The sequence below is a fragment of the Pristis pectinata genome, chromosome 14 (assembly GCF_009764475.1).
Source record: "Pristis pectinata isolate sPriPec2 chromosome 14, sPriPec2.1.pri, whole genome shotgun sequence".
NCBI classification, from domain to species: Eukaryota; Metazoa; Chordata; class Chondrichthyes; order Rhinopristiformes; family Pristidae; genus Pristis; species Pristis pectinata.
Genome location: NC_067418.1, coordinates 6085451 through 6097561, shown reverse-complemented (window position 1 = coordinate 6097561; position 12111 = coordinate 6085451). Strand labels below are relative to the sequence as shown.

At 46.4% G+C, this 12111-nt stretch overlaps 1 protein-coding gene across 4 annotated transcripts in view; it reads right to left on the bottom strand.

Annotated features, from left to right (window-relative positions):
- Positions 1–296: 296 nt before the first annotated feature.
- mapk8ip1b (mitogen-activated protein kinase 8 interacting protein 1b) overlaps positions 297–12111 on the bottom strand; it is a 198029-nt gene continuing 186214 nt past the window's right edge. For all 4 annotated transcript variants that reach the window (XM_052028808.1, XM_052028806.1, XM_052028807.1 and 1 more), the window contains exons 9-12: positions 10502–10621; positions 7448–7518; positions 5153–5251; positions 297–848 (exon numbers count right to left, since the gene is read on the bottom strand). In XM_052028808.1, coding sequence (XP_051884768.1) covers positions 776–848; positions 5153–5251; positions 7448–7518; positions 10502–10621 — 363 coding nt within the window. In that variant the 3' untranslated portion in view covers positions 297–775. The remainder of the gene's footprint in view (positions 849–5152; positions 5252–7447; positions 7519–10501; positions 10622–12111) is intronic.

Below are 12111 nucleotides of genomic sequence, written 5' to 3'. Positions count from 1 at the left end.
GTAGAGAGAGCCAATCAGGAATTAGGAATCCCAAGGAACAGAATGTTTTGGAAGCCCAGCCAATGAACTGAAACTTAATCAACTGAGCCATCACATAATCAGTGCCCCTGAGTATTACTGGTGCTGATGCTGTACCCCTAACAGAATGCCAATGACATGTACCAGTGGGCAGTTGAATAGTTTGCTGCCACCCTTGGCATCCCATGATCTTCAGTTGCATCCAGTCCTCTTTGCAAAGTTGTTACGGCTTCTTTAAGCAATGCGTGGACTTCAAAGAACCAAAGTAGAGAAGAACATGCTGTCATCAAACCTTTAAATAAACCATGTTGCACACTCCATGAACAAATTTTAAGAACTTTACACACAACACTATCAATGAATAAAGCGTAACGTCATCGTTACAACAAATCTCGTAACTCCCTGTCGCTTTGGCGTCATCTCCTCCAGCCAGATCTAAACACTGGCCCACTGCGTACCAAATGCATCACAAGGGTTATGAAGCAAGCAAGAACAGTTTAGCCGTGAACCAATGGAACACTAGATGGGTGGGTCTGGATTTGCAGAGGAACAGGATAAAAGTCATAAACTCATGGCGGTGTATGCCGTTAATCCTTGAGGCATGACCAAAAGTAACAATAGGTAAAATGGTTTGAATTGAGATGTTGCATCATTCTGGATCCTGATATTGAGCCACTGGCTCAGTGTCCATGCATCACGCTGGGTTTGAGAATGAGATGTGATGAGTCCAGAGCGGTTTGGGCACCTCCAGAGGCATCTACTCCAGATAGATGTCTTCTGTTGGACACGTGTACTCAATGTATTCTTTGTAGAACTGCTGGAAGGCCCTCCTGTAAATCAATCAGAAACACAAAGCTTTTAATGTCAAGATCAAACCCTGTTCACTGGTATGACCTTGAATCAGTAAGCACCTCGAAGGACAAGATCGAGAGACTTTTAGGAACTCAGCAGGCCAGGCAGCATCCGTGGACCCTTCGTCCTGACCCAAAATGTTGACTGCCTGCTTTTCTCCACGGATGCTTCCTGGCCTGCTGAGTTCCTCCAGCGTCATCTAGATTCCAGCATCTGCAGTCCTTTGTTTCTCGAGAGACTTTTAGACTGGGGTTATGGGGAACAGCAGGAAAGTGGCCAACAATCAGATCAGCCACGATCTCACTTAGTGGATCAAACTTGAGGTGCCAAATGGCCTACTCCTGCTCCTACTAATGTTTTTAAGTCATTGCACCTTACTGGGACCAAGCATCTACTGAAAAACAGCAGAGACTATATCATTGTATCTCAGAAATTTTGAAGGCAGGAAAATAGTTCCCCATTTATGTTCCCCCAAGAGCTTCAGATGCAAGTTGCCATGGGGTGGGAAGGAGAGGGGTGTGGAGAAGGGAAGGGACAATTATAACCGGGGCAGTAACTAGTGAAGCTGCATCACAGTTCGGTACAGCAACTGCTTTGCCCAAGACCGCAAGAAATTGCAGAGTTGTGAATGCAGCCCGTTCCATCACACAAACCAGCCTCCCCTCCATTGAAGACACAAGAAATTCTGCAGATGCTGGAATCTGGAGCAATACACAAAAAGTGTTGGAGGAACTCAGCAGGCCAGGCAGCATCCACGGAGGGAAATAAACAGTTGACGTTTCGGGCCGAGACCCTTCATCAAGACTGGAAAGGAAGAGGGCAGAAGCCAGAATAAGAAGGTGGGGGGAGCTACACTTCCCACTGCCTCGGGAAAGCAGCCAACATAATCAAGGACCCCTCCCACCCCGGTCATTCTCTCTTCTCCCCTCTCCCGTCAGGTAGAAGGTATGAAAGCTTGAGAGCTTGTCCAGGCTCAACGACAGCTTCTACCCTGATGTTATCAGACTTTTGAACAGACCTCTTGTATGTTAAAGATGAACTCTTGATCTCTCAATCTACCTCATCATAGCCCTTGCACCTTATTGTCTGCCTGCATTGTACTTTCTCTGTAACTGTAACACTATATTCTGTATTCTGTTTTCCTTTTTACTACCCTGATGTACGAATGTATGGCATAATCTGTATGGATGGCATGCAAACAAAAGTTTTTCACTGCATTTCACATGACAATAATAAACCAATACCAACCTGGCACTGTCAAAGCTGCTCACTCCATTGAAATTGGTGAATTGGTTTATTATTGTCACGTGTACCGAGGTACAGTGAAAAACTTTGTTTTACATGCCATCCATACAGATCAGTTCATTACAACAGTGCATTGAGAGAGTACAAGGGAAAACAATAACATAATGCAGAATAAAGTGTTACAGTTACAGAGAAAGTGCAGTGCAGGCAGACAATAAGGTGCAAGGTCATAACGAGGTAGATTGTGAGGTCAAGAGTCCATCTTATCGTACTGGGGAACCGTTCAATAGTCTTATAACAACGGGATAGAAGCTGTCCTTGAGCCTGGTGGTACATGCTTTCAGGCTTTTGTATCTTCTGCCTGATGGGAGGGGGGAGAAGAGAGAATGTCCGGGGTGGGTGAGGTCTTTGATTACGTTGGCTGCTTTACCAAGAAGTGTGGATAGAGTCCATGGAGGAGAGGCTGGTTTCTGTAATGTGCTGAACTGTGTCCACGACTCTCTGTAGTTTCTTGCGGTCATGGGCAGAGCAGTTTCTGTACCAAGCCATGATGCATCTAGATGGGATGCTTTCTGTGGTGCATCTATGGTGAAATGGAAGAGGGATCGAGACATGGGACATGGGTGATGGTGGGGAGGAGGGGTGGGAGGGGTTGCATTACATCTGCTGTCTCAGGATAAGTTATCCATTATCTTCCTAATTCAAGTTCACTGTGCAGTATAAATTTTACCTGTGATTACGATATTAATTATATTGAGAAAGTCTATATGTGCTGCCTTATTTTGAATATTAACTGAGATAAATAGGTTCTTATTGGACAAGAGTGTAAAGGAATCCAAAATCAGAACACTGCAGATGCTGGAAGTCTGAAATAAAGCAGAAAATGCTGGAACTGCTCAGCAGGTCAGACAGCATATGTGGAGAGAGAAACCAAGCTAGCGTTTCAGGTCCATGACCTTTTATTTCTCCAAAGACACAGAATGAACTGATGAATATTCCAAGCATTCATTGATTTAAGAGTATCAAGGGAGATGCGGCCACAGCAGGTTAATGAAGCTCCTGGTGACATACAAGTGTCCAGCTGTCGTTGAAGCTGTGTAAGCAGATAGTTGGGAGCCTGTGTCCAGGGGAACCCTGTTGGTATTGGTATTGGTTTATTATTGCCACATGTACCAAGGTACAGTGAAAAACTTGTCTTGCATACCGATTGTACAGGTCAATTCATTACACAGTGCAGTTACGTTGAGTTAGTACAGAGTGCATTGATGTAGTACAAGTAAAAACAATAACAGTACAGAGTAAAGTGTCACAGCTACAGAGAAAGTGCAGTGCAATAAGGTGCAAGGTCACAACAAGGTAGATCGTAAGGTCAGAGTCCATCTCATCGTATAATGGAAGAAGTGCAAGTGAATCACTGCTTCACCTGGTATGCAAGTCTTCCAATCCAGTGCACTGCTTTCGGTGTAATGTGGTCTCCCCTACACTGGAGAGGCCATGCAGATTGGGTGATCACCCCGCAGACCACCTGCATTCAGTGGATTCCCACACTCACACTGACCTATTTGTCTGTGGCCTCCTGTACTATTGCAATGAGGCCCAACACATGCTTGATGAACAGCACCTTGTCTCCTGTGTGGGCAAGTTGCAGCCTTCTGGAGTTAATGTTGAACTCTACAACTTCAGGTAACTTGATTTCTGTCTTTATCAGTTGTCCACCTGCCGGGCATGTCTTTCTGCTCTACATTTTGCAACTCCTACATTCTTTTGTCTACATTCTCTCTCTCTAACACTGACCAGATAACTCTGTTTACAACTTATGCCCATGGTCATCCCAGTTTTACCCTATCAAAGATGTCCCACTCCCCCACCATCCCTGCAGCTTAATGAGCCTCTGATGCCAAGACACAAGAGATTGCAGATGCTGGGACCTGGACCAACAAACAAGCTGCTGGAGGAACTCAGTGGGTCGAGCTCTGAGGGGGGAAAGGAATTGTCGACGTTTCGGGTCGAGAACCTGCACCAGCTTCTTTTTTCTCTTCCCCAGCTCTGACGGAGCGTCTTCAACCTAAAACGTTGACTCTGTTTCTCTTCCCACATGTGGAGGCTGACCTACTGAGTATTTCCATATTTTCTGTCTTTATTTAATATTCCTCCTCCACTCATGATGGCCTTAGACCTCTGACCTTTCATTACTAATGCATGGACCAGTGAAATACATCTTATTATGGACACCATAGCCAAGATTTTGGGGCACAGGTGTCTGAAGTGTGACTTGAACGCAAACCCTTATGATCCAAGGTGAGCCTGAAGCAGACTGAAGATACGGTGGGACCTCTAAGGGACAAAAAGACCCTGGACACATGGGATCTAGTCTTATTAAGTGCACCATCATGGCTCTATTCGAATATGATATCTTGCAAATGTGCTGAGTACCACCTACCTTCGGGGAAGTGTTGCTACAGTTGTTACCTTGTGCTACTGTAGACCCGCTAACTCGGATTGTTTAATGTGAAACTTGTTCAATGGAAGTCAAAGCTTTAACTTGAGTCTTTTAACATATGTTTCAAGGGAGTCCAACTTGACTGAATATATGCTGTTTATTTTTCTTTTACTTTTTGACTTTGCTTTTTAATTTGAGAACCATTGTCATGCAGGCACGGTAGTGTAGCGGTTAGCGTAACGCTATTACAGCGCCAGCGACCCAGGTTCAATTCCCGCCGCTGTCTGTAAGGAGTTTGTACGTTCTCCCTGTGTGTCTGCGTGGGTTTCCTCCGGGTGCTCCGGTTTCCTCCCACATTCCAAAGACGTACGGGTTAGGAAGTTGTGGGCGTGCTATGTTGGCGCCAGAAGTGTGGCGACACTTGCAGGCTGCCCCCAGAACACTCTACGCAAAAGGTGCATTTCACTGTGTGTTTCGATGTACATGTGACTAATAAAGATATCTTATTTTTTTTCCTGTAAAGTGTTTATTACTGCACTGCTGAACTGACACCTCCGACTTCACACAAGAGAGTTTGAGAGAGAGCACACTGCCTACCCTACTGATTCCGCAATTGGCTTTGTTGAATCCTCGGAGACAAAAACGTGGCAAGCAAATCGGTGATCTGAAGGATGTTTGGTAATAAACCCAAAATATCTGGAAGAAGAAGAGCAAAGGAAAATGATGAGACTTTTCACCGCAACACACAACAATGGGGGAGGCCGTTTGGCCCATCACATTGTGCTGGTGGAGAGCACCATCCATTTACACTGCTTTGTCTCCAACAGCACTGCAAGTTTGTCCTAATCAAGTATTTACCCAATATCTTTTGAGGAGCTCCCACTGCCATTTCAAGAAATGCATTCTGGATCCCAAAAATCAAATAGAACACAGAACGGTACAGCACAGGAACAGGCCGACAATGTTGAGCCGAACTAATGATGCCTAATTAAACTAATCCCTTCTGCCAGCACACAGTCCATATCCCTCCATTCTCTGCATTTTTATGTGCCAAGCTAAGAGCCTCTTAAACGCCTCTATCTTATCTGCCTCCACCACCACCCCTGGCAGCACATTCCAAGCACCCACCACTCTCTGTGTAAAAAAATATCAGCTGGATTACTTTTTAAACCATAAATCCATTTTCTCTGGTCACCAACCCTGCTGCTATTGGAAACAGCTTCTTGTTATCTACTCCATCAAGACCTTTCAGAATTCTGAATGCTTTCAGCCAGCTTCTTCAGTCCTTCCCAGAACTATTCAATGATACTGTATGTTACAGTGGGAATGCCATAACCTTTTTAGATCCATGCGTCTGTCACCTCCAGTCTCATTTATTTTATTACTGTGGAAGACCTCCTGTCTACCACACCCTCAGAGAGGCAAGTTAATTGGGCACTCTGCTGGCCATATCCTATGTTGCAATTGGCCACTGCAGAGATGCTCCACAAAGAGTTGGTAAATTGGTGGCTTTTGTCATAACGCTATCCATGGTCCAATGCCAGGGGAAGGTGAGGTGAGGTGCTGCCAACACACTGGATCTGGGGACCACATCCAACTGAGAAATGATGCTCTCAAAATGATGTAACATCCTCACTGGCCAATGAATACTCAACTCAAAAAGGAAGAGGAGCATCTGAGATGGCACTGAGCACCTCAGATCTCTTCATTGGATGCATATTGAAGCCCAGGAAAAATGGTAGAGGGAGCACACTCCCTCCCCACCTGTCCATCCAGCACCCATCCATGGATCCCTCTTCGGCCACTCCTGAACCCACAGGACTAGGATGGAAGCAAGCCATCCTTGACCAGGAGGGAAGGGGGGCAATGAGGTGGTGGAGGAGGAGGAGGAGGAGGAGGAGAAGGTGGAGGCAGGGAGCCTGTCTATTTATCTGAACACATGGGCCACAACCCTCTGTGTCAGTTCGGGTCAGGTTGGGTGTGAATTCTCAGAAAGCATTTGAATTCAGGTCAGGTTGGGTGGGTCCAGTCAGGATGGTTTGTTTGGTGCTACTGCAGGAGTCCTCCCCTCTAGATCAACGTTTGATGCTTCATCCTCCTTCAGATCAATGGACTATCTGAGACGGTCACACAACGATTGCTTGGACGTGGAAGTAATTATGTGCTTAGACATGGCTCAGGTTCTCATTGGCCATGGCCAGTTTGGCTTTTGATTGGCCATGGTTGGGTTGGATCAAATTCTCACTGGCCATGGGAATGAGTTGGGTTCAAATTGGCTGTGGCTAGGATAGGATTGGGTTTGGATTGCCTGTGGTCAGATTGCACTCTGATAGGTCTCTACCAGACAGCTGGATGGATTCAAGAACTTCCAGGTCTGGAATGTGCAGATACAAAGACACAACTGGCTGACTGGATACTGCCTCGGAGCGCCAGAGACCCTGGTTCATTCCTGACCTCCGGTGCTGTCTGTGTGGAATTTACACGTTCTCCCTGCGACTGCATGGGTTTCTCTGGGTTTCTGGTTTCCCTCCACATCCCAAAGACATATGGATTGGTAGGTTAATTGGCCACAGTAAATCTTCCCCAGTGTGCAGGTGATTGATGGAATCTGGGGGGAGCTAATGAGAATGTGGAAAAAATTAAAAATGGGATTAATGTTGTGTAAATGAGTGGTTGATGGTCGGCACGGACTCAGCGGGCCGAAGGGCCTGTTTCTGTGCTGTATCTCTGTGGTTCTGCAAAAGAAAGGTCTTAGATAGAGGATGTGGTGCAGCAAAGATTGTAAAGTTTCTGAAGACCCTTTCTTGCCCTGCAGTGGTGCAGAGGGTGTCTCTGCCTCATTGATACCATCTGCAAACTCTGGGGATGGGTGAACATTAAGCCTTCACTTACTTGGTGTTCTTTGGATGATATCCACAGAATGAAACATTCTTCAACTGGAAGAAGTGACTGCATTTACTGCCCTGCAAGAAGATAACAGAGAAGAGGAATTAATGCACAGTAAGGGCAGCTCAGTGGCTCAGCAAGTAGAGCCACCGCCTCACAGCGCCGGAGACACGGGTTCAATCCTGACCTCGGGCACTGTCTGGGGTGGAGTTTGCTTGTTCTCCCTGGGACTGTGTGGGTTTCCCTTGGGTGCTCCAGTTTCCTCCCACGTCCCAAAGACTTGCGGATTGATGTATATTGTCCCTAGTGTGTGGGTGAGTGTTAGAGAATTGGATACAATCACCACGCTTAAGAGGCATTTAGACAGACATGTAAATCAGCAAGGCATAAATGAATACAGTCCTAATGTGGGCAAATTGGTTTCGTGTAGACGGGTGAACCGAGTGGCCTGTTTCTGTGAGGCAAAACTCCATGACCTTAATTTGAGGTGGTGGGGTGTTGATGAAAATCCAGGGGAGTGGGATTGCTCTATGAAGTAGCATAGACTCAAGGGACTGAATGGCTTCCTTCTACTTTACGATGAAGTTAAAATATGAAATAGAAAACAGTCCACTGTGCTTTCACTGCTGTCAAAGTGGAAGAATTTTGCACAGTATTTGCTTATCATAACTGTTCTATAGCCAGGTGACTGCAGATGATTGGCTAATTCCTCTGTCAATCAAGATTGGAGATCAGTAAGTGACAAATTGACTTAATTGATATGTACCTATCTTCCATTCACTGAATTTTCCTGAAACATTTACCCTGCTTTTTGGGAGGAGTGCTGTAGTTTCTGATTTCTCTGCGATTTGGACTATTTTCATAGTAAATTGACTTTGTTTGGTGTACCATGAGTTACCGAGACCCAATCCAACGCCAACTCATTGGGTGAGGGCACGTTGTCAATAAATAGTCTGTGCCGATAGGAACAGTTCAAAGACTGAGCTCAGAGCTCAGGGGCAGGCAAAGTAGTGTAGTGGTTAGCGTAACTCTTTACAGTGCCAACGACCAGGGTTCAAATCCGGCCACTGCCTGTAAGGAGTTTGTACATTCTCCCTGTGTCTGCGTGGGTTTCCTCCGGGTGCTCCGGTTTCCTCCCACATTCCAAAGACGTAAGGGTTGGGAAGTTGAGGGCATTCTACATTGGCACCGGAAGCGTGGCAACATTTGCGGGCTGCCCCCAGAACACTACGCAAAAAGATGTATTTTACTGTGTGTTTCGATGTACATGTGACTAATAAGGAAATCTTATCTTATCTGTACATGTGATTAATAAAGATATCTTATCCTATCCTGTAGAGAGTGACTCATTTTCCTATATCCCAATAAATTTCCACCATCTCCAAGACAGGAGGCAGGAGCCTGATGGAGAGCCCTTCACTTGCCCGGATGAATGCATTCCAATAATCAGGAAACTCAATATCATCCAGGACAATTGCAACCCTATCCACCTCCCCTACGCATTCTTCCCCTCCACCAACTGTGCACAATGGATGCAGTACCATCTGCAGAATGCACCGCACGTGTTTGCCCAGGTCACTCTGAACGCACTTCCCAAACCTGTGACGGCCACCATTCAGAAGGACAAGGGAAGCAGGTACATCAGAAGAGAACCACCTGCAGATTCCCCTCCATACTGAAAACTGGAAAATATATCGCTGGTCCTTCGTTATTGCTGGGCCTAACTCTTGGAATTCCCTCCCCAGCAACACCTTGGGAGCACCATCAACACACCTAATTCAAGGTGGTGGAGCACTTTCTCGAGGGCAGTTAGGGATGGACAGTAAATGCTGACCTTACCAGCAATGTCTCATCCTGAAAAAAAGAACACATTTGAAAAAAGCAAAGGTTTGGCCAAAGTGCAATGGGGTCATCGTCTCTACTCACCCGGGACATTCTCTATTCTCCCCCCTCCCATCAGGCAGAAGATACAAAAGCCTGAAAGCACGTACCACCAGGCTCAAGGACAGCTTCTATCCCGCTGTTATAAGCCTCTTGAATGGATCTCTTGTACAATAAGATGGACTCTTGTATGATAAGACAGACTCTTGACCGCACAATCTACCTCGTTATGACCTTGCACCTTATTGTCTGCCTGCACTGCACTTTCTCTGTAACCTGACCACTTCATTCTGCATTCTGTTATTATTTTCCCTTGTACTACCTCAATGTAATTATGATGCAAAAACCTCAATGTAATGTAAACTACCACAAAGGAATTGATTGTGGACCTCAGGAAAGTAAAGTTGGGAGAACACACACCAGTCCTCATTGAGGGGTCAGCGGTGGAAAGGGTGAGCAGCTTCAAGTTCCTGGGCATCAACATCTCAGAGGATCTATCCTGAGCCCAACACATTGATGCAGTCATGAAGAAGGCACGCCAGCAACTTTATTTCATTAGGAGTTTGAGGGTATGTCACCAAAGGCTCTTACAAATTTCTATAGATGTACGGTGGAGAACATTCTGACTGGTTGCATCACAGCCTTGTATGGAGGCTCCAATGCACAGGATCACAAGAGGTCGCAGATGGTTGTAGACTCAGCCCAGCTCCATCACGGGCACAACCCTCCCCACCATCGAGGACATCTTCAAGAGGTGGCGCCTCAAGAAGGCAGCATCCATCACCGAGGACCCTCACCACCCGGGACATGCTCTCTTCTAGTTACGACCATCGGGGAGGAGGTACAGGAGCCTGAAGACCCACACTCAACAATTCAGGAACAGCTTCTTCCCCTCTGTCATCAGATTTCTGAACCGTCCATGTACATTCCCTCGTACATTTTTTGCACAGTTTATTTATTTTTGCAACTTATAGTAATTTTAAGTCTTTGCACTGTACTGTTGCCGCAAAACAACAAATTTCACATCATTTAAGTCAGTGATAATAAACCTGATTCTGATGTGATGAAATGATCCGTATGGATTGCACGTAAAAACAGAGTTTTTCACTGCACCTCAGTACTTATAACAATAATAAACCAATTTACCCAATTTGCAGAAACACTACAGGTAAGATTTACCTTCTCATAGGCACCAGGTCCCTCGAGTTGCACAGCTATTTTAATTCCCCGCATGCTAATCTCCAACACACAGCTGGAAGGAGGATTGAATTGCACAGTCAATCTTCTCGTTGTTGCGATCTATTAGGAGGAATGCAAACCATGTGTACTTTACAAGAAGTTGAGACATTGCACTTAAGAGAGCGGTTTAACTCAACATCATTGCATTTACTTTAAGGTTCACACAGAAATGAACGGCAGGCCTTCTTCCACATCCCTTTCAGGATATCACAAGGTGTTTTACAGAGAATGATCACTTTTGAGGTATTTTCATTGTTATGTGACACCCAAGATGTGCACAGAAAGCTCCCACAAATAGGAGGTAATGAGCAAATGATCTGCTTTGCGGGCAGTAGATTGAAGGGTAAACATTGGCAAAGCCAATAGCTTTCATCTTGGACTTTGCTATCTAAACATGGGTGGGGTTTCCACAACTGAGAGAAACTGGCACACTTTGAGGGACTTTTTCTGAACTTATGCACGAATCACTTGCACAATACCAGGTGTAAAATCTGCCCTGAGCCCAAACTATCGGGCAACATCCTAAAATGCAGATTGGGGGACGGCTTCGTCGAGCACCTCCGCTCGGTCTGCCTGTGCCAGCCAGTTTGTCCTGGTGGGCAGCCAATTCAATTTCACTTCCCATCCCCTACACTGACATGTCTGTCCATGGCCTCCTCCACTGCCAGGTCACAGCCAAGGGAAAATTCGAGGAACAGCCCCTCACATTCCCCCAGGGCTGGCAGCATGAGCATCGAATTCTCAAACTTCTGGAAACCGCTCCCCTCCATCGCTTTACCCCTATCTTCCTTTTCCCTCTCTCCTCCTGATCCAACTGGCCCCCATCACCCTCTCTCTCTCTCCACTCCCCCACCCCCTCCATCTGCCCATCACCCACACACCCCTCCCACTGGGTCCCCTCCCCACCTCCCTCCCTTTATTCCATGGTCCCCTGTTCTCTCCTATTGGATTCCATCATCTTCAGCCCTTTGTCACCTCCACCTGTCACCTCCCAGCTTCTGACACCGTTCCCACCCTCCCCCATCTGCCCGTCACCAACCCCCCCACCTCACCTGGATCCACCTATCACCTGCCAGCTCTTGCTCTGCCCCTTCCCCCCACCTTTTATATTGGCCGTCTCCCCTCTTCCTTTCCAGTCCAGATGAAGGGTCTCGACCTGAGACACTGACTGTCCATTTCCCTCCGTAGATGCTGCCTGACCCGCTGAGTTCCTCCAGCGCTTTGTGTGTTCTAATACGCATTCGTTAAAAAGTAAATTTTGCTTAAATAACATTCTTTGTGAGGTGGCTCAGTGAGCAGGCTATCTCATGGCTCCGGTGACCCAGGTCCAGTCTTGGCATCTGGTGCTGTCTGTGTGGAGTTTGCACGTTCTCCCTGTGACTACATGGGTTTCTCTTGGCTGCTCCAGTTCCCTCTCACACCCCCAAGACATGCAGGTTGGTGGGTTAAATGGCTGCTGTAAATTTGCCCCCAATGTGTAGGTGAGTGGTAGAATCTGGGGAAATTGGTGGGAATATAAAGAGAATAAAATGGGATTAGTGTGGACAGGT